A 23,157-nucleotide genomic window follows, 5' to 3' on the forward strand; every position below is an offset into this window, starting at 1 on the left:
GCCAGAGCCTCAGACCTCTTTGCATTCTCACACCAAATATATCTTCAGAACATATTAAGCACCCCTTTTCGTCTTTCTAGATGAGCAATTTTCAAGTCCATGCAGAGCATATGCTCTACGACAGGTGATTTAAGGGAGGTTTTTTTCTCTTTTGGCAACTGCACGACAATGTAATGAAAACCCAGAAATTTCTGCAGGTTTTAACAAGCACCTTATTCTCAGTGTCTTATTCTAAGAGCAGTTACTGAAAGTAACTCTTAAAAACCACTCATGCTTTTGTGGTCATTAAAGCATAAGAAATGTATAGTGATGGCAGTGCTATGTCTGTACTGTGGTTTGTGTGTGTTTTATGGTGAGTCCTGCAGTTCCTCCTACTGTCCAAATCGGGAAATCTGTTGAAAAGCACCAAACTCCCTTCACTTAGATCGATCACCTCTGCAGCCAGAGTTGGTTTGGATTTTGTCCCAGAGCAGAATCTGAATGTAGCTGTGCCACACTGCCAGGCTTAGGAGCAGGGGCGGGTAAGATGCTCCAGGATAAATATGTGACATCTTTCCATATGAAACTCATGTGTTTTTAAGAGCAAATTCTACAAGAATTTGCTAGCTAGTTGAAATTCAAAACTAAGCCATTTTAGAATTTTGAGTGCTGCAACAATTTGATAGTTGGGGGGAAAAAAAACCAAACCACCCACCAAAAAAAGAGTTGTCATGTTAGTTCTTAAAAGCATGCTCAGCTACTTTTTTTCAAAGAGATTTATTTCCTTAAAATAGCATTTTCCTACTAAAACTGCCTACTGGGCAGAGCTATCTGACAGGCAAGTAGAATTATCAGCATGTTTACTTTTCAAACATCTCTGTCACACTTACACAGTTCTGCTGTGGTATCAAACATACATGAATGATGAGAGAGCGAATGATGAGAGAGGTGTTGTAAGAGTTTGTGTACAAGGGTATAAACAATCAAAATGTTACAGCATTTAAAGAGCACTAATATTTCCATCCCAAACTAGTCAAAGCAATGTCCTTATACCAAGGTAAAGCATTTTCTGTGACTGAAGCACCCCTTATTGAAACGTGTCCCCAGCTACAAGAAAATTTGCATTCCCATTAGCACAAATTATATTTCTTGTGTTGTCTGAAAGATGCAGAAGCTCCTTTACAGCTTCAGTTATCCGCAATTTCTAGTAAACTTATGAAAGGATGTAGGCAGAGGTTTGGATGTGAGCAATGCACTATCTACTGTTGTTTGTGTCTGTGATATCCTAGAAGCAAAAAGCAAGGATTTCCAATGTAGCTTGACTCTGAAGGAAAGTTTTGAACTACACTGAGGTGAAAATAAGGGAATAAAGGGACAAGTTCTGTGGTGATTTTTTGCAGAATCACTATTGTTCTGCTACCACAGTTCTTTACAAACAAAGGAATGTAGAAAAAAAACTTCAAAACTTTACTTGTTCAAATAAGATTAAGGAAGTGAGATAAATTTATGAAGTATTCAGGGCACTACTTTGAATTTCTTTTATAAAGCTTGGGACTTGGCTTTTAAGTTGAAGACATTGAGATGCGAAATGAATTCTCTGAGGCTGCTAGTGCTACAAGGCTATATAATCACTCTGGGATTGCCAAAGATTTTTTTTTTTTTTTTTTTTTTTGGTAGATTAGTGTCACTTTCACTCCCACACATCTGGCAAGAGACCTCTCTGCACTGGCTTAGTTGAAAATCTTATCTCATAGATCATTACTAGCAATAAATTCCAGCCTTTGTGCTTACTTATATTGTCCCACAGCCTGGAGTCACTGATTTTGTGGAACTAGGAATTTGGGCTGTAAAATATTTACTCACTAACACACACACACACACACACACACACACACAAAAAGCCTCAAAACCAACCCTCTAGCTCCTTCTTTGTGAAGCCAGCTCTCAAAATGTAAATCACATCAAACTGACTCTCAGGGCCAAAGAAAACAGGCAGCTGGATTCCATCCCTTTAGCTAAGAATCAGCCCTTAAATACCTCTTAAATATACTTTATACGAGCTATAGTTAAACTCATTTTCAAGTAGTGTTTTCCCACGTGTCCCAGCAAATGCGAACAGCAACTCTCTGCATGTGGATGTGACTTGGGTACTGACAATGGATAAGCATGCCAAAAACCTGTTCGCACGCATCACTGCAAACCGCTAGTGCAGTTCTACCACCGTTCTTCTCCAAGGTCACACCTACACTAAAAAAAGGATATATTTCTAATTCATGTCACAGTCTTTAAATATAGCTAAGGCAGCTGTGCTCAAAACAGTTGTCAGGAAATGGTCTGTGTTAGGTGTTTTCCTGTCTGCTAGTTCACATTAGTCAGTGAGCATTCTCCTGGTATTGCATTCTGGAAGTGTTCTTATTTATGGTATTTTTTGTGCTATTCCTTTTCTGTATGACGGGGATGGGGAACACAAAGATAGAGGTACCTCATACATGGAAGACTTTGCAACTAATAACGAAAAAGACTGGAAAGGTAAGAGAAGGCAAGACAAATGAGGGGAGATAATGACTGGCATAGATGCAGTTATCTCTGCAGCATAAATTAAATAATTTGCTGGGGTGGAAGCAAAAGGACAATTCCCAGAACTAAACCACAAATCTCCCGTTTAGTGATCTCTTCTCCTGCAATACCCTTAAGGAGCAGGATCAGAGTTAGTGACAACCATTGGTTGTTGCTGGGTAGCAGAGGCATTCTCTATGTATGGGGAGAACTGGTATAGCGACGCTTGAGGTGCAATGTAGTCTTATATCCCTCTGTTCTTGATTGTCAGATTTCAGAAGAAAAATTAGCAACTGGCAGATAATAAAGCCAGAGTATTTTTCCCAGTGTCCTGATAATGATTCTTGAGTAACTTTCCCCAGCAAAAACATGGCAGAATAAACAGTCAGGGTATAACAAACTTGCAATGCCTTCCCCTTTTGTTTTCATAGGACAAATTAACAATATTTTGACTCTAGGTAGTGTTGTATAACATGAAACATAGTAGTTTTAACTAAAATACCAGGATAATCCAGGAACGAACTGTAACTTAATTTTTGGCATTTTTATTTTCAGTTTCCCAAGTGAATACCGGTGAGTGCATGGAAGTGTTTTTTAATCAGCCCTGGTCCGTATCCACATTCACCGCCATCTAGAATGAGGTTAGTGCATTATAGCTGATGCAGGAATCTTAACTCGCTTTCATTGACTTTAGGAGGATTAAGTCAGAAACAATACTATTTTAATGCAATTTTTTGCATTTACTTGGCAAATACTCTTGTCAATTTAACGTTTCCCATGGGAGGTGTCAAGAGGTCACTGAAATTTTCCTGGGCAAGGAAGGGAGAGCAGCTGAAACCTTGGCCTCCCTGCTGCTTCCTTCAGTATTTTTCTTCATGTCATTAGTGCTGTGCTCGGCACTTCCCCCCAGGTTCCATTAGAAGAGGGAATGAGTGAATGTAAAAATGTTAGTAAGAAAAGGAAGCAAGAAACACAGAGAAGGCTTCCCTGCTGTTTTATTTGGCTAATTCCAGGCCTCAGTAACAGTAAACTTGGTCACAGGAAGTGAGTATAGAGTGTATTGTCTTGTATGCACAAAAAACCTCCCAGATGCTTTCAGCATATTTTTTTTCCCAGTTCATTCTATTATTCTACACAGTTTTCTGTCCAAGGATCACAAAGCCTTCTGACCCCTCTGTTATCCTATGGCAAGGAAATACAGTTCCCTAAGGCTGGAAAAGCATCAGGGTTTGATTTCCAGAAATGAGGTACCTGCACTTTCCATGAACATCAGTGTAACTGTGAGCAGCGTATTTTTCAGATACTACTAAGACAGAAATGCAGAATGGAGGGCAGGAGAGACACCCCACGTCTTGCAGACCTTGTATGCAAGGTTTCTGAATTTTAGCTGAAAATACCGGAGTTGAGGTATCAAAACCAGCTTTGTTAAAGCTAGCGACTGTAGGAAGGCATCTGACCCATCTCGTACTGTGGATTAGTAGCATCCCTCTTACAAGCCCTTGTGGTTTATCATATGACAAAGCAGGCAATTTCACAATTACTAGATATTTTAAACTATTTCAGTTATACATTTCTCACATTTTTAACTGCTGTAAGGCAGAATAAAACATCTGTGGGGAGTTTTGCCAGCAAGTGAAAACAAAAACAGTGTTAAGTAAGCACATTATGATTTGATTAATTTAAGATAAGCATTATACATTGCACAGCTTTTGCTCCTCAGCAGGCCTGTTTCACATTGTATATTCATAGATAAATTTATCTTACTAACACTGCACAAGCAGTCTTGCAACATCCTTGGCAGATGAGTTTTAGGAAGTATTACAAAGTGGTTTAAGTTATAGCTCCATCTGTTACACCCCATCCTTCTGATGGAGGTTGCTTCCACTGTGGCAGAATAAGCAGAATGGAAGATGTGCAGATATCCTCACCAACTGCAGCTCAGAGCCTGGTGACTTGGCTCAACCCCCTCTTTGTGCTTTAATCAACAACACTGTGCTTTGTGCCGAAGTGTGAGGGTGGGCACACATTTCATTCTCCTCGTCCTGATAATCATCAGCAGAGGGAAAGAAGAGACAGCTGAGAACGGGAGCACCTTAACAGATCACAGTGGGATTTGACTCAAGTTTTCTTGAAGTTTTACTGGGAAGAGGGGGGCCTTATGACTGTGCTCATCCGTGCTCTGCTATTGTATGTACAGTTAGGTACTGGTAGTTATGGAAAATCTGTCTGTGACTGATCTGAGCAGACTAGTTATTGCAGTGTCACTGCATGGTTAACGAAGGTCACAGGCCAGGACGGAACTGAGCTCCCTGTTCCAGCTGGCAATGCTTAACCCCACTGTCTGCTTGAGTCAGAATTTGCCGAGTCTCTTCCTGGACAAATGAGATTGCCCAATGGAGAGAAAGCAACAGTGGTCACCCGAGGAAAGGAGGCCCTGCAGTGAATGAGGTGAATACAGGGAGTGAAGTTATTCAGGGCACTGTGATCATTAACTGATGTATTAAAGTCCATGGTGGAACAGGATATACATCTCAGTGCAATCAGGCTTTTCAACAGCTGAAAAAAATGCTGTATTATTATTAATAGCTAAAAATCACGTGAGATGTTTTACTGCTGTGAAAGAATTCTCCATATGTGTTTACTAACAGATCATCTAAATAAGGCTTTTAAACTATTAAACATGAAACACTAAAAAATGCTAACATTTCTTACAATTAAAAAGGCATAAAAGTATGTCCAGCCTAAGCCCAAGCTTAGTCTACTGAGAAGCCCAACTGCCATGATAATCTTTACCTTTTGATTTTGTCCTACAAAGTTTGAAGAACAAGACTAAAATACTCCAAACCGCTATGTAAGTTATCAAGACTTTTATCAGTGGGAATGGATCAACTAAGTGCACTACAATAATGGTAAATTAGGTGCATTTTGTTACTTCTAGATGTCTTCGTTGAGAGTCGTTACAGCTTTAATACAGAGGAAGAAACAGAGGGGTTTTTTAGTACAACAGCTACACCAGTTTATAAAAAGGAGACTGACCAACCCTTTAAGCAATGGTCATGTTGGTGTAGGTCCACAATAGACAGAGCTCTAGCTCATCATTAATGGCATCTCAAGTTTTCTGTCATTTCTATAGCCCCATCAATTCAATCACTACTTCAGAAAAAGGCAGCATACCTTACTTTTGCAAAACTAGTCTGATAACTTTTAAATAATTCTAGCAGCAATAAAACAAACAGCAATGAGAACTCTTGCCAGCTGATGGGGAAGGCAATAGAAGGGAAAAATAACATCCCTGAAGTATTGGTTGAGATTTAGAATTTTATTAAGAGAGCTAGAGCCACAGAGGTTTTGCCTAAAATTTGAATCAGGGGAAGTTTTTTCTTGTACTGAGGATACAGCGAAAATGCATACTTCATGCCTTCCCCTCGAGAAGAGATTACTGTCAGGACTGTCTGCAAGACACAGCAAAAACGAGGCTATGTCAAGGACCTGATTATGGTTCCATTATCCTCAGAGTGTGTCTGCATCAGCCTGAGCCACAGTGCTGTTTAAAACGAACTGTGTTTTCTCCTGGCTGGCTGTAGTCCCTGAGGGAACATCCATCAGCCAGGCAGAAGTGACTCACGCAACGCCCCAGCCTCACACTTGATACAGTCAAGCTCAGGGATGACTTGTGAAAGAACTGTCACAGCCATCCTGAAACTGAGCCAATGCTGCCTCCCTGGAATGTTCCTCCTGTGCCTCCTGCCTGGGTTTGTCTTTCGTTGTGCAGCTCATGTGAAAAAAAAACCTCTCCAAGTCTTTGGCTCTGCGAGTTTTTAAACTGCATCATTACAAAGAGAGTTAATGGAATTAGCTAAATCACATCTTGGTTTAAGAATGTCTTGGAAATAAAATCTGGAAGAGTGCACTGGATCAGAGGTGCTCAATGCAAGCAATTTAGCAGGAGCAGCTGAACTCCTATGTTCACAAGTAACTACAAATTAATTGAGCTGCTTCCGTAAAGATACATTAAGGGTTTAGTTGCTGAAGAAGTGTTTTTAAGACTGTTGCACAAGCCAGCCATTCAAAGTGCTACTGTTTGAACTGATGAACACATCAGCTCAGCTGGAAAACATATCAACTTGGAAATGTGTTTGAAGTGTGTATTGCATTAACACACAAACTTAATTTCAATGAAGAAGCTCTTAATGGATTTTAAAACTGGTATTTAAACTCTGCAAATTGCTCCGTCTAAACTGCTATGATAAAAATGGCCAAAATAAATGTTCTAGGAATGGTAACCATTGGTTTCTGTTCTATGCTAAATTTTAGACTACATGGCTCATGAATGAACAAGTGTTAAAATAAGATCTGAGAAAGCACTTTATTATATTTGGGAAGAAAAACATTTAAAAGGATTTAAAAGTCTCATTTCTATATTTGTCTTTGGTTTATCAGTTAATAAAGTCGCGTAGAGTCTTAGCTTCCTTTGAGCCTTGATGAGGTGCTCTTAGTAGAGAGATACAAGTCGAATCAGTAATTTAGTCAGGGGTACTTCTACCCCCTTCTCCCTCCTCCAGTTGAAGGGAAGATTGATATAGTCTGACCATATACAACATCATAACTGTTCTAAAAGTGCCAGATTTTATTTTATTAAAATTTGCATCTAGTGAAAACTGGACATATCCAGACGCCCCTCTACCCCCCCAGGATAAGGAGCGTAAGGATTGCACGACTGATACAAGCTGAGAAACTCTGCTCTATCTCAAGCCTGCTTACCCAGTTGAGTAGGTTCTATATATTTCCCTATATTTTGATCTGTAAATTTTTTGTAACAATGTGTTGTAAACATATGGAAATCTTATGTTTATGTGCAGGGTTTTCAGAACATGACCTGGTACGAGGAAATCTTCATACATCAGAGGAACTGAAGAATTCCCAGGCTGATTCGGGCTCAGTTGTGCTGCCACCTGGCGGCTGCACGGCGGCACCGCCGCCCCGTGTCAAACACGGAGACTTGCGCCGCGTTTTCTAAATCCTGGCTTAAGAATTCCCGGTTCAACTCTTGAGTCGAGGACAGTCGGATGTTTGAAAGGGTGTGATTTCCTCTTCAAATAAATTTTTTTAAAAATTACAAAAATATTTTGTAAGTTTTCAGCAGATTTATACACGGTTGTAAAGCTTTAGGACAGAAGGGTTAGCGGAGAATGCATGTTTGAATAGACATACAGCATTTATGCACAATTCAGAGCAAGAGGGAGACAGGAGCACTAAAAGCTGAATAAGAATTATTGATAAATGTTATAAATGTCTACAAGAGCACAGAGGACCTTGTCAGGAAAAGGTACACTGGAACTTTGTTTCAGTCAGCCCTTTGCTTACCAGACCACAGAAACATTAGTGATCTGCTTTGGTTCACGTTGCCCAAACAGGTAATGCCTTTTTTTTTTTTTTTTAAAGTACCTTCTAGCAGTAACTTCAAATACTCAGAGTTCAGCAAACTGAAAAGCAAAAGCCTCTTCAGGCTCTCCTCTTCAAAAAAGATTGTAGGCACCAGTGCTTGTGGTAGCACTACTGTGCGTGTTCAGCTCAAAACCAAGCCAGTTAGCAGCCAAGGCCATGAGGACACGTTCGCTCTGGCTCTGTCTCGCTGCTGGGGTTTCACTCCTTCCTGCTGGGGTCAGAAAACTCCCTGTGTACACACAGCAGTAAATGGCACAGCTGGCCAGGGGGTGCCACAGACATGGACTACAAGCACATCTGCAGGGCAGCACAATACAGGGCTAGGGTGGTTTTGTTGTTGTTTTTTTTGGTTTTATGGGGGTTTTTTTTAATAAGGATTTCTCATCTGAAATACAGTGGGCTTCAGAGGACAAGATGAAAGACTGAGGATGGGGACATAATGTGAAATAGTTCAGAGTTGTGCCAGAAATACCATTCTGTATCTCAATTTGCTACTAGAATTACAACAGAAAATTCTTTATAGTCAATGTAATATGAATACAAGCCAAATACTGAACTAATTTCAATAAGTTGTTACATACAGACCAATAAATTGTCCTGAAGTCACACTGTCTTTGATGTCATTATAATGTACGTTAAATAGGGATTTTAAATTTCAGATAGAAGTATTTCTTTAGCAAACTTATCTGCTGTGTCAATTTTAAATTAGCTCTTGAGGGATTTCAAGGATATCCAGTATTGGTTGGCAGGTTTGAAGATTATTCTTGAAAGGCTGTGCACAATCCATGCATATTTTTCGAATCATTAATTGATAAAAAGCTATATGTCTGTAAAGCTTGGCATCTGGAGATTAGGTTCATTTTTCTTACCAGAAGCAAGCCAGCACACTGCACAAGAAGTGAAGAATGTCGATAATGATATTATTTCAATTTTAAAATAATTAAACCCTCCCCAACCCTTAACTTCAGTATTACCTTGAGAAAATTCAAAACCAGAGCACGGAATATAGCAGTTAGTATATTGTTTTCTTTCTACACAGTTAATCTACATCCTTTTAAATCTATAGGTTTTGGGTCCTCCCCCCAAAAGGTGGGGAAGGTATCACCTGAAAAAGGAAAATAATGCGGACTCATTCTTCATGAAACTCTTTAGGGTATGTTTGCTAAATGTCATGGATTTTGTAGCTCATGAGGATCATTTCACTGTTGATTAACCTATTCAGAGAAAAGTGGAACAGAAGCCTTAGAAAATGCTGCAAAATTCACTGTGGAAAGTTTAAACACCACCACTACCACAAACAACCCTAAACCGAAAACAAACAAGCCCCCCACTCCCCCCCAAAAAAAACCCCAAACAAAACCAAAAGAAAAACAAAACCACCCAGACACACACAAAAAACAGAAGGGGAAAAGCAGTAGCATAAGACAGAACCAGCACTGTTTCCAACAGCGATAATACTTTTGTATAAGATGAAGCAAGATGTGTTTGTCACATGAAAAAGGATATCAAAATTTTAATATATTAAAGGCAGTTATGATTATTAATTTTATTTTCATAGCAGGTTCCCAGGATCTAGCTGAAATAGAATAAATTTGGTCCACCTTCAAAAGTTGGATGTCTTTAAAAATAATTAACACTTTTCAGTGGGCAAAACTTTAATAACAACACCATAAAACAGTTATACAAAAATCATGTACATATTTTGACAGTTCTAAATAATACATATATATATATACTTTATTTTACTTTATGGAAAAGTAACTTTTGACAGTTTTAGGTTGTGACTGGCTGTAGCTAACCAAAAAAAAAAAAAATTTTTTTCTCCAAGTGGGCAGTCAGAAGTTGGACAGTTCATCAGATTTGTACCAAGGAACGTATTGTATGGCTAAGCTAGTAAAGCTGTTCCAGAGGTGGTGATTGGAAAATACACCTGATGTACTGCCCTGTATGGTGCTGCTTTGACCAGGAGGAACAAGGAAGTATGGGGCAGAAGAAACCTGTTTTTTTCTTTCAGGGCGGTGGAAATCAAGCTACAAAACATGAGCCAAAAGCTGCAAAGTACTTGTGCCTGGAATATTTCATTGCCTGTTGTGGCTGCTGGAACCATGAGTTTAACAGGAAGAATTTAAAAAACAACTGGAAAAAAACACCCCTTTCAATTCAACAGCATATGATATTATCATTGACCAGATTACAAAATTCAAAAGAGCTAAATACTTGGGAGTTTGGAAAGGGGCTGGGGAAGGGGACAAGGAAGATGAAGGGGAAGAAAAATATATTTAAAAAAAAAAAAAAAAAAAGTAGTATTCTAGCTCCAAATGAATCTTACAATCTCAAAAAAACCAGACATTTCAATGACGATTGAAGTACCTGTTTGCCTTGGCTTAGAAACACCATTGAGATATTTCAGATGACACTGGTTAAAAAGTGACAGAAGCCTTAAGCTTCAAATTACAATAATTTTTTTATTAAGAAAAAAGTGAAATACTCCATCTGGACCACTAGGATTAAGATGCTATTAAAATACAACCACAAGGGTCAATAAAATCAAGTAATTTCTTTATGTAGGTGTGAGGAGAGGCTCTTAAGTATGTAAGTGAATAGGTAAATGTACTTCCACAACACAGGAGTCCTTCCAATTGCTTAACTGTACCAGCCAACTGCTGATATGGCAGAAATCCTGTTTTACAGGATAGATCTCAGTTTTGTATCAGAATATCTACAGGTATTCCTCTCTACAGTTCTTCTGGAGTTTGAGAGATAACAAGTTTGAGGGGTTTTTTTGTTTTTTTTTTTTTGCTTTGTTTTTAATTTTTGGGCATATGATAGTTAATGAACACACATGAGAGTACACACAAGAGAAGTGTATAGATATTTCAGTTTTAAAAAGGCATGTTTTTCCTGGTTTTCATACAATCAACATTCTTTTCTGAAGTCTTGCTTCTCTTGCCCTATGTTACATTCTCCACTGCGATTTGCTATTCAGCCATGCAGACTTCAAACACCGATCCATAGTTCAGCATTAATGAATTTCCTGAGTCAGGTTTATTCATCATTATCTGTAAAAAGCAGAAGAGAGAGAGAGACAGGGTGAAAAGGAAAGACATGCACGCAAATGAAGCTGGGGTTACAAAACAAACTAGAAGCCACAATTTCGTAAGCAATAATACAAGAATTAGCACTAAGTCACCAGTGAGGTGACTGTTACCAAAACTGCCTTGAAAGCGCTATGCGTACAAATACTGAACAACACGTCATCTTCACTGGATGAGTGAATTTCAGAGAGTTTCATCCCAAGTGGCCTGCTTCGGTTAGAACAATCCTCTTAGGAAACAGCTTACCATTTGTATGCCAATAGCAAATTGTCATTTAAGCCTTTCGGTACTAGTTTTAAAATATCTTTAAGACAAAGTGGTAAGGAAAAGAAACTGGTAACGCTATCGTTACCATTTTCTTCTTGCTCTACATTGCCAGTCCTTTGGACACTTGAAAAATGCACTACTACAATGTATCTTTCTAATTCTGTCATTAAATCAACACACTGTGGTTGAAAATGTATTTTTCAGGCACTTTTCTGTCATACTTCTATAATACAGCATGAAAACAACCTGGTACTGGTTATTCTTACTGAGTGGTTCTATATCAGTAGCAAAGAAAAATTGGAAAAATTTGTATTAGAATTTTGTTGGTAAATTATGATGTTTTTAAAACTACTTTTAAGACTTTTTTCCCCCCAAGCATTTATATATAAAAACCATAGAAAGCCATAATGTTATTTGACCCTTTATTCACTTCTATTGCAATGTATTTGTAAAAGAATTCAAAAGATGCAGAAAGTAGACATTGGTTAACGTTCATGAGAATATTTTTAAAAATCAAAATACATTAAATAGTGATTCACTGCACACAGTTCTAAAGCCAATATGTAATGCTTCTGATTTCTGTAAAAGTAATTGAGATTTTAGATTTTTTTTTTCCTCTCCAGTAAAGACTTTCATAATAAGAAATCTAGAATTACACAACTGCAGTTATATTTTTGACATGAGATAAGAAAAAAACAAAGCCATTTCTCCTCAACAGTGGTCTGTGTGCTATTTCACAGAGTGACTCAGAGATCTAAGGACTATCCGTCTGCCTAGTAACCTGTGCTAAGCTCGGCAGGGCTCCAAAACAAGGTAAATTCTCTTCATGTATTACTGAGCCACCTGAAAACTAAGATGGATTGTGCCTCCATATCAAGTTCTTCTGAAAAACGACAATTATGAAGAGCCACATGAAATTTTTTTCAGAAAAGTAGTGATGCTGCAATCCATTAGAGTTTTGTTAAGAACAGTATTAATTTAGATTAAAAAATCATTAATTCTTAAGACAAAATTACTTTTAATTCTGAAAGTTTTATTCTAGATTTCCATCTTCCCAATCTGCGTAACTGTTTGACAGAATCTATATAATTATACTACATCTTTCATACGGCATCTATTGTACAGTTGACTGCATATGTACATATTGTTAAATCCGAGTGGTCAGCATCCCTAATCAAAGTTTGTCACTTTCTTTGCAGGAATAAACACACCCTTTGTGAAAATATTATTTTTATCAATGTAGCCAATCAATATAACAAAGCACAGATATGTTTTAGCAGTATATTAGAACCTATTGTATATAACTAAGAAAAAACTAAGACAAGCCCTAATTGCCCAGGACACAGTGAGATCACCTTCTTGGTAGGCTCCATCTGCCATCACCAGGTGAAGTATTTTGGCATACAGGTGTTTGTGCTCGTTTCCAAGAATAGTTTGAACTATGGTGGAACAAATATCAATATTTTCATCTTCATCTTCATGTATAGCCTGGGAGAAAGGACAATCCATGTAGCCAAAATTAAAACTGGTATAGAATTAAATAGTTCAAATTTATTAAATGCAACTCATGGTTAAACCTGAAGATTTCCTCTTTAAATCCACTGGTATGGCATTTTCTGTGTATTTTAGTGTGTTTAAAAAGACTAAAGAAATAAGCATTGATTCTAGTCACACAATGCAATTAGTTACTGGCACAGTAAACAGCCCTAGGTACATTTATCTTGTTTCTTAAAATATTTTCCACTTGAGGTTATTCCACAAACCTTTATTTTCTCATAAACTTCAATGAATTTATCAAAGCCTATTTCCTGCTCCAGGTTATATCTCAACTCTTCCAAATGGCTGAAGATGCTATCACATTCTTCACATTCACTGGCAATCTCACCATCACTATTATCTATAAAGAAAGAAAACAACAGTGAAACCCCCTCAGTTTTCCTACATTCTTAATGTTGTTTCTATGTCTCTGAACTTCATATTCACACAGACCTCTAAATGTAATGAAAGCAGGTAAGCTCAGGAGCAGTAGATTATGTTGGCAGATGTTCTGAACAACCTGCAAGGAAACAGGAACAGTCTCTTTCTTAACAGCAAATAAATTCTGAATCCCAAATGGGAAGCATCTAGCTATCTCCTCTAAAAGCCCACTCTGATAGCTAGCCATAAGGGTATTCATACTGAAAGAAAACCCTGTATAGTCTTAAAGCAGACTTTGATTTATCAAAGCAATGTTAGTAGCTCAAGTTCCATATAACCATTTCACATATTCCTGAGGTGGAACTAATGCAGGGTTCAGTGGCTGTCCCACTCCAGGGAAAAGAGCTTTACCTTTATGAAGCAGCTGTCTTCTATCTGAAAATAAGGGCACGTCTATTAAGGATCAGTTATCTAACTTCTGCACTGAGATGCATCTTGTTCCATGGAGCGAGTCTAGAAAACTCAGTGCTAATTTAGCTACAAAGTTCTTCATTCTTCTATGAGTGCACCTCCTTTGTGCAGCAAATTTACTATGCCAATTGGTGCAATAAGATACGACAGAAATCAAGATGATTTTGCCTATAGTCTACAGAAACCTTACAAATAGGTTTGTAACAGTCAAATATTATGTAAGTTTAACAAAAAAAGGTTCTATTTAAAAATACAGGATAGAATCCCTATGTGAAATCCTATTATAAAATGCAAACTGCTTTTGCCCAAGAAAAACACTTCCTTAAAAGTAAGCATTCAAATTATGAAAGGATTTATCTACCCAGGGAAAATACACACAACTTTTTAGATTTCAGAGCTTATATTATCAAAGCTGTAAGAAAATACATAGTATTGCCTGGTAGGTGACAGACTTTGTGAGTTAGTATAAAAACTCTACAGCTTTCAATTCCTATATGTGACTAGTGTCAGGTATAATCCTGACCAAATCATATTATGGAAATAAGAAGAAAAGTTGTATATAGGTTAAAGACACACTAGATGACTTCTAATCCTGTATTTAACTTCTGGATCTTGAACAGATTTGGTTTCAAGTTCTGTCTGTTTCCCGGAGTTTTGAAGGCCTTCCTCCCACCCCCAAAAATGAAATCTGCAGTTCTTATGAAATATCATGAATCTAGAAGGTGGGACACTGACACCAAATACAACAAAAATTGCACAAACAACAGAGTCACAGGACCAGAGAGTATTATATGTTTTCAGTGTATAACATCAGCACTATCAAATATGAAAGAAGATGGTATTACCTAAGTTTATTTTACCGTAACACACTTATTGGAATGTATTATATAAATAATATTTTACAGGAATATCCACCGATTTTCAACTTGTTTAAAATTTTCTTCAATAAAGCAAAATTACACAAAAGCTATGGTTTAGATTAGTTATTGATTGTATACATTTTTTCCTACCTTTCTAAAAGCACTTCATTTTACTGCAGTAGTCAAATACTTAGGTTTCAACCAGAATTTAAAAAGCAGGACTGAGGCTTCAGGACACCATTGTGTGTAGCTAATGCAAAATGCTAAAAGCAATAATAAATTTTTCTGTCTCATTTTTAGTTTGACTGCATTAATAGCTATTTTGGATGAAGGACAAGGTTGATGATTTCATGTTCATTTTGACGGCTTGTTAAATTACTAAATTGTAATTTAAGCTGGATCCCAGATATTCCAGTCACGTCAATTGCTATTTCTTTTTCACTCTTACATTGCAGTCATGAATTATTCAAAACATATGACGTGCAAAGAGTCTTTCATCTTCCTTGCAAACAAATTTTAAGCAACTAGAGAAAAAGTGACTTATAATCACTGCTGAAGAAATATCAACATGGAATGTTGCAAATTAAATGTTGGCTTAGATGTTGACCTTAACATTCAGGAAGTCTACATATTATATGACTTTTTTAAACTTCGGTAGAAAAACTATTAATTAGAGCTTTATTTCATTGTAAGTATACAATGAAAAAAAACTTTCTTCTGTGTTCAAATTGTTAACATGAATAAATAACTTGTAAAACATATAACAGAAATTATACCTGACTGCCATTCTTCATTAAGTGCACTTTCACTGCTGGGGTTATTTTCATCTCCTTCATCCGGCTCTGTACCATTTGTGATGCATTCGATGACATTGGCCTTTAAAGTAGACTCCTCCTCTTCACTGAATTCCTCACTAGGCTGCTCCCTAAGCAGTTGTTCCATTGAGGCCTGGAGTTCCTGCAGATCCGTATCTGCCTCCCCAAACATACTAAAAGAAAGTGATATAGAGGTTACATAATTAATGCCTTACAAAACAAACCCTGTCAGAAGAGCTGATGTCTTTTGTTAAGCCAACAAACTGGAAAGTCAATGTAAGTGGAGGAAAAAAAAAAAAAGAGACAAATATTTGTGCCCTCAGTCCAATGTGATTACAGCACTAATACCACTATATTGTGTAAGACACAGGGAACAAAGGTGAGCTAAATGGATATCGGACTGTTTTGCAGAAAGATGATGACAGGTCCTCTATTCAACTTTATTAGTAAGACAATTTCAAAATCTTCCTATTAGTGCAGTATTATAGAACCCCAGAATCCCATGAAATGAATAGTTACTGAAACTCAAGGAGTCAATGGTAAGCTTCTCCTTTTCTATCTCACCCTTCTAAGAGATCATAGACTGAGAGAGATCTGGGAAGAGTTCTCTTTTACACAGCTCAAATAAGTGATGCCCAGAGATGAAGAAAGGTAAAGACCAGGTAGTGATCAACCTGAACTGGCGTGGCACAACTGATGGGTAAGGAAGGGGAAGGCAATCTGCACAGATTTATTTTTTCAAGAATAGAACAGGAAGAATTTTATTTCATTCCACAGGGGAGCACTTGCTTGTCCAAAATAGAACACAACCAATAAGGCAAAAGCATCAAGAGGGCTGTGTAGAAGTAATAGAGTAGGATCTGAGTCATTTTTCAGGGCACTTTCTACATAATGTGGGATGACCATTTAAAAACAAAACCAAAAATGTCCATTAGGAAGACAGATTATTTTAGTAAATGGCAACAGAAATTGGTAGTAGGGGCCAACAGTACAAATACCTATCTTGAAAATTAAGGTGAGGGAAGAAAGGATGATTCTAAGTAATGGAGCAGAGAAAAATTTTATGTGATCTTTTTTAAAACAAGGAGAGGAGCTGGCATAGGAATACAAAAGAGGATTATATAGTCAAACCAGGAAAGAAGTGATTTTTGTAGTAACATTCTAGATACAGAGGTGTGAGTTAAGCTCATTTTTAATCAAGGCCAGGGGAAAATACATTTAAGTATTTAGTCCTAAAACAGCATGAAACCAGTTGACTTTCTTAAGCCCATGAACAGAAAAAGCTGAATATAATGTTATTTAAGACGCAATCTGATAAAAAAAATAAGCATGGTTTGGATATAAAGACATAAAAAGCTCCAGTTATAGCATCAGGAAATATAATGGTATTGTTCAACGGGACTTAAAACAAATGAAAAAAAAAAAAAATCAGGATGAGAAAAAAAAAGGACAATTAATGGCTTGGTTTTCAAGTCCCTCGATTTGAACCAACGTATTTATACATCACAAGGAAATGCTGGAAATAAATGAAAAGTCAAATCCAGATAAAAATGTGTCTGAAGCAAAACCAGATCACAATCTCATCAGAATACATACATCAGATAATTTTATCCCTGCAGACTATCCAGGCTGCAGGGAACATTCAAGAGCCAGGGTTAGATTTTTAACCCCCTGGAAGAATTTGAGTGACTTGAAGGACATCCCAGTACAACAGCAGAGGAGAGAGATGAGCGAGATTCCCAGAAAACACAAAGAAAAGAAATAGTCAAGAAATGTATATTTCTAGAAGAGAGGTAGCCACCAACTTTGACCTGCTTCAGTGGAATGCAAGGTGCAGAAGCCAGACAGAATAGCATCTTGGATGGGACTTGGAAAGGAATTTTAGACAGCTGCTGTAAGCAGTACATCCCATTAGCTTCTCTGGAAGAAGACTCAAAGTAAATGGAGATTCAATACAGTATTTTTAAAATTTGGGTAAAAACCTCATGCTGGTATACCATGTATAATTGTTAGCGTCTAACCAGAAATATTATTGATCTAAGATGCCTGTTGAAATACTCAAACTTGATATACTCACGTATCCTCAGAATCAGAGGGTCCTTCTTTGGCTTGCTCATCTTCCGTATCATCTATTTCAAGATTATGCTGATGCTGCACATCTGCTACACTGGGAACATCGACTAAAGTTCTGCAGAGTTTGTAAAGATCCGGAAGAGAACATGTTCTCAACATCTACAAAGATAAGAGAAAGTCTGTTTGCTAACACTGCTAAAGGCAGTCTGAGGTTATAAAATACTTCAAAATGAGATTTTTTTTTTTTTGTCCTTTCTCATTTGGGGGTCAGTTTCAAAATAATGATGTGTCCAGCACAGATATGCTAATTGTTGAAAATTTGACATCTTGAATTTTGCCTCTTAGCTAAAAGGAAAGCATTCCTTCTGCCTTTACAGTTACAGTGATTGAAAAGCTTTAAGAGCATCAACTGACATACAGATCTCCGTTTCTGCAGATTTGTTCGTAACCTTAATGGCTATCTAAAGAAAAGGAACATTGCAGTAGATAAATAATATATATATATATGCAATTGTTTACAATGTATGTCTGTCAATCACTTTTAAGATGACACTTTATTATTTCTCTAGGTTGGTCACTGAAAACAGTAACTTTTGTTTATGGTATACTTCAAGGCAGTTCCATAGTATTAGAAAGAAGTTAATTACAAGAAGTATTAGAAAGAAGTTCAAATTACAACTGTAATTTGTGGCAATGGAAATAAAGCAACATGGAAACAAAATAACTATTTGCTCAGTGATCTACCAGATTGCTTAAGAAGTCTAAGAACCCCCAAAATTTACTAAATATTCATCATAGTGTTAATAAAACAAGATCTAATATGCACTAAGAAGTTTTACCAATAAGCCTCACCTTCCTTCAGCATAGCTCTGAACACATGCATATTCAGTGTTTGCTCCTAAAGAAACCCCCTCAATTTTAATGAAAAAATACTTTGTACCAGCACAGTGTATTCATATACATGTTCAAGTATCAAACCTCTGTGAGCACATGGCCAGAATATTACTGCCATCAAAGGAGTAACCACTCTTTTTGACTACTACTACCAAAGTAAAGGAACAATTAGAAGACTGACTTTACCCTGTCATTTGAAAGATTCGAGGTATTTCAAAAAAATGCTTCTTTTCCTATTAGCCTACTTCTGCTAGCATATAGAGCTGCCTATAGACTGGACACTATGTCTGCCCTGCTCCCTGCTAAAGGTTTTCTTAGTTTCTGAGGAAGAGCTGCAGCAGAGGTATATTTGAAAAAATCCAGAAAATTACATTTGCAGGTACTGCAAAGTAGCACTGAACTTACTCTTGCTGCAATCAAATGAGGAAAAGGAATTTGTTGTTCTCTTTCATCAAGTCTACTGCAGCAGTAAGAACAACACATCTGTTGCTTTTCTTCAAGTTCTCTGCTATTATGTAGAGCTCATCTGGTACTGCATTAACAATTCTGTGACAAACACAGCCAAAATACATGCCAAATAGGCAGTAACAAGGGACATACTGAAGTGGTTCACAATAGTACACTGAAGAACTTAATTATAAAATATTAATTAATCTGCAAATCTGATAAAGGTACAAAGAATGTTCATCTGTCATCCAACTGCCAGACAACTTCCCTACTTTAGGAAGCTGTTTAACAATGGACTAACTCTTGAGGAATCAAAATTAGAGTCATGAATCCATTATGATGATCAGAGGACTGGAGCACTTCTATGAAGCCAGGCTGAAAGATCTGGGGTTTTTCAGCCTGGAGAAGAGAAGGCTCCAGGGAGACCTTACAGCAGCCTTCCAGAGCCTAAGGGGAGCCTAGAAAAGAGCTGGAGAGACTTCTTAGAAGGTCATGTAGTGATAAGACAAGAGGTAATGACTTTAAACTGAAAAAGGGTAGATTTAGGTTGGATATAAGGAAGAAATTCTTCACCATGAGGATGGTGAGGCACTGGAACAGGCTGCCCAGAGAAGCTGTGGATGCCCCATCCCTGGAAGTGTTCAAGGCCAGGTTGGATGGGGCTTTGAGCAACCTGGTCTAGCGGAAACTGACTGCTCACAGCAGAGGGGTTGGAACTAGATGATCTTGAAGGTCTCTTCCAGCCCAAACCATTCTATGATTTTATGATTTATGTGAATATATGGATCTGTGAAAACAGATGCAAGCTTGTCAAAAAGCCTTATTTTTCCAAAGATGCAAATAGCACTATTCCTGATATTATGCTTCCTAGCAATGCAAAAACCAGTAGATATTATTCAATATTCAATTATTCATCAAGTAATGCAACTCCATTTATGCACTCTCAAAAACGGGCTGGGAGTCAAAAAAAGAAATATTCTTCCTTATCTGGCATTTCACCACCTAGGAAATCTTTCACTACATATTGACTGAATGCAACACAGGTGTGCAAGTTTCCAGAGACCCCTTGTCACCACTGTTTCTTGAAAAACAGTTCTTCTTTTATGTACTTTGCACTTGAAAATCCAGGGAAGTATTTCACATCATTTTAAAAAGTCTGTTTCACCTATTAGTTCCATAACTATTCTTGAAGTATTTTAAATTCATATCAAAACCACATTCCACCACGCTATGCTCATTTCACAGACTGTAAGCTGCCGCTCGACCTTATGTAGCTGATGAGGAAACATCTTCAAGAAAGCAGTTAGTTCCATTGACCCTTTTTCAGTTTTCTGCTTCACAGCCTTTGCTAATCTGTTCAGTGTTTATGATGGCAAGGTAGCAACAAGTCTGAAAAACTGTACGCAAGGGCAAAAGCAGATATCGGAAGTCAGGAATTTCCTCTTGAACTCCCTAAGTTGTATCTCAGAAGTTGCGGCATTCCTGCACAAACACTTGGACATAGAATGCTGAATGGTGAAACCAAAGACTCTCAATGCTGCATGAGTCCTGCTGATAGAATGAACACAGGACAGTCCTACTGCAGGGCAGACATGGCAAGACAAATACAAACACCTGATGAAACAGTTATGCCATCTGTTCTGGCCTCATTCAGCCTCAATAAGAAAATAAGAATAATATTACTATAGAAAAACAAGTATTCTTTTTCAGTTTTTTAAACTTGCCTTTGGGTCATTCGCATCAAAAAGCCCTGTAGAAAGTCCAATCAACAATGAACTTTTGCCTTTATTTTTTGCTGGTGATATGGAACGTGAACGAGGTACAAAAGGCTCCTCCTGTGAAGACTGAGTTGACAGAACTGGTGAGGCTGTTGGTACAGCTGTGGGCTGTATTACCCTCTGGAATAAGGGTTCAGGTTGCAGAGAGTCACTGGAACAAGTTTCTGACGTGGTAAAAGAAAGTCTGTTACAAATCTAAATAGATTAAAAACCCCAAGCTCTTAAGCAAAAGGCAACTAAAGTGAATAAAACTAACTCATTTCTGTTGTACAATTAAAAATAGAAATAATACAGAAAATAGATAGCACTGTAAAAATATTAAATTTATTTGGATTATTTTAGGAAATACATTATAATGTGAAATTAGCACATTTTAACTTTCTGAGAATATACAGCCCTCAGCTATAGCCTGTTCTGTTCTCATGCCTTCTAGTTTCTCGTTAACCAGTCCATGCCTGAAATTACGGTGTCATCCCTTTTCATCTGTTGCTTTTCACCTTATACTAGATTTCTGCAAAGCTATCTCAATTCACCCAAACACAGGAAAAAAAAAAAGCCACAACAGTTTGCTTAAGCCACCCATAGATAGATGCAAGAGTTTCACCAATGATACTTGACAGCATTGCCAATGTATTTTCTATTCTATTGTAAAATATGCAGATCTTTTGAAGTTATTTCAAAGACCTCCAAGAGCAAGCAATTTTTCTAAGCAATAAAACCAAAAGATTATAATTAGCAGCTGCCTAAAATATTTAAGCAAAGCTGCAGCTTAATATTAATTTGAGATGTCTATAAACAAAGCAAGAGTTTTATTAAGTAAAATCATCAGATTTCATAACATTCAAAACAGTAATTTTAAAAGGTCGTAACACTCAGAAACTTCACGTTCACTTTCAAGTATCAATGTGGGCTACTGCCCTGGTTATCTACACATACTCTCTGTTGTTACATGTTTTCTTCCCAAGTGGCAAAAATAACATCCACAATTTCTCTTCCTAATCCACCAAAAATTTGCTTTTTAGAAGTATGAACTAAAAAAAGAAACCGAAACCAGAAAACCTGCTCTTCTGGGATTGGTGAAGAAGTGAGAAGGGATACTCCATACAAATACTCCATACTGCCAGCTACAATAAACAAAACAAGAGACTTCAACGGACCTTCTGGAGCTTCCTTTTGTGGCTGCACCTTGTCAGGCACTAGTTTCTGAGAAGCTGCCTCATTTCTTCTGTCATGTTGTGCCCTATTATAAAATACCATATCCAGGGGAAACACCATGTAAAAAGAGTCATTAGTCTACTGAAAAAAGTCACCAAGTGCAGTAAAACTAACATGGCAGACAAGCCATAAAGCTTTAGCTAAGCTTAACATATTAGCTGATGTATCTAAACCCTGCTCAGTTAAAGGCAGTTGTTTGAACAAGAAAGAGAAAGCTAAGAGGAAGAGAGTACTTACTTATCTTCTTTCTCTTTTACCCATACTTCATTAACAGTGATGGGAAATTCCTTACTCTGGTGCTTTTTATCATCTTCTGTTTCTTCCAACATCTCTGTTTCCAAATCATCAAGCTCTAAAATTAATCAAGTCGTACACCCCATTTAAAATTAATCCCAACCAAACAAAAAGACAGGAGAGACTACACATTTTAAGATTACGCTTAAATCCTTCAGCTTTAATAACTTTCTGCATTTTGTAGAAACAATTTAAATTCTGTAACTTCAGAGCTGAAGGTTTGTTTCTGATACAAGAAAAGTATCTTCAAGCTCCAAACAACTATGTGTTCTAAAAACCTCTGTAGCACTCATTCCTCTGGACATCAGCAGAGTGCTGGTATCACATAGAGGAAAAGATTCCATTACAATTGATGGGGAGAAACAAACAGAAAACCCAACAACAACAAAATTGAAGCACTTCACAATTCCACTTGTATTCTAGAGAGTTTTCTATAAGCACACAAAAAAGGTTTCCAGAAATGTCCAAAATAGGCTAGTGAATCAAATTACAGCAGGGGGATACCTAACGTGGGCCTACCTAAAAGGCATTAATAAAAAACTGCACGTTACTTACGGGAAGATATAAAAGCATAAAGGATCAGTACTTCCCTCATCAAATCAGAAAACAGATTGTAGTTACAATTACTAATGAAATTACCTACCATTCAGCATAATAGATTTGCTCTGCACCTGGGTAGGTCCAGCTCTTTGAGATTCTTCTGGTATAGTCACGTCAGACTCCGTGACACCAACTGGTACTGAAGACTGAGCTCCAACAGGAGGAAAAGCTTTCTCTTCCTTCTCCTCTTTTACAATTAAGGACTGGTGACCTCCTTCAAGTTCTGCAGCACCTGATACAAAAATTATTTTACTGTTTAAACAGTGCTTTGACACAGTTTGAAAATAAACTACAATGTGACTATAAAGAAAGTTGAGAATTTTTGTTTCTTTAAAAGAAAACAGAATAGAAAAGTTTGCATGCTTTCATTACAACAATTATGAAGAGAAAAGCTAGAAATATTAAAACTTGAATTTTACTTGCTACATTATCATGAGTACAAGTTTATACT

General features: G+C 37.3%; 1 protein-coding gene across 8 annotated transcripts in view; it reads right to left on the reverse strand.

The window, feature by feature from the left end:
• Positions 1-9,637: 9,637 nt before the first annotated feature.
• The window catches only part of NEK1 (NIMA related kinase 1), a 48,743-nt gene continuing 35,223 nt past the window's right edge, over positions 9,638-23,157 (reverse strand). For 6 of the 8 annotated variants that reach the window (XM_065633746.1, XM_065633752.1, XM_065633751.1 and 3 more), the window contains 9 exons: positions 22,750-22,938; positions 22,050-22,164; positions 21,755-21,837; positions 20,544-20,761; positions 17,483-17,637; positions 15,367-15,578; positions 13,106-13,239; positions 12,698-12,830; positions 9,639-11,039 (listed from right to left, as the gene is read on the reverse strand). In XM_065633746.1, coding sequence (XP_065489818.1) covers positions 11,026-11,039; positions 12,698-12,830; positions 13,106-13,239; positions 15,367-15,578; positions 17,483-17,637; positions 20,544-20,761; positions 21,755-21,837; positions 22,050-22,164; positions 22,750-22,938 — 1,253 coding nt within the window. In that variant the 3' untranslated portion in view covers positions 9,639-11,025. Of the gene's footprint in view, positions 11,040-12,697; positions 12,831-13,105; positions 13,240-15,366; positions 15,579-17,482; positions 17,638-20,543; positions 20,762-21,754; positions 21,838-22,049; positions 22,165-22,749; positions 22,939-23,157 lie in introns of all 8 variants that reach the window. The other 2 variants (XM_065633750.1, XM_065633747.1) reach the window with 1 other exon arrangement.

Source organism: Caloenas nicobarica, chromosome 4 (assembly GCF_036013445.1).
Source record: "Caloenas nicobarica isolate bCalNic1 chromosome 4, bCalNic1.hap1, whole genome shotgun sequence".
Classification (NCBI taxonomy): Eukaryota; Metazoa; Chordata; class Aves; order Columbiformes; family Columbidae; genus Caloenas; species Caloenas nicobarica.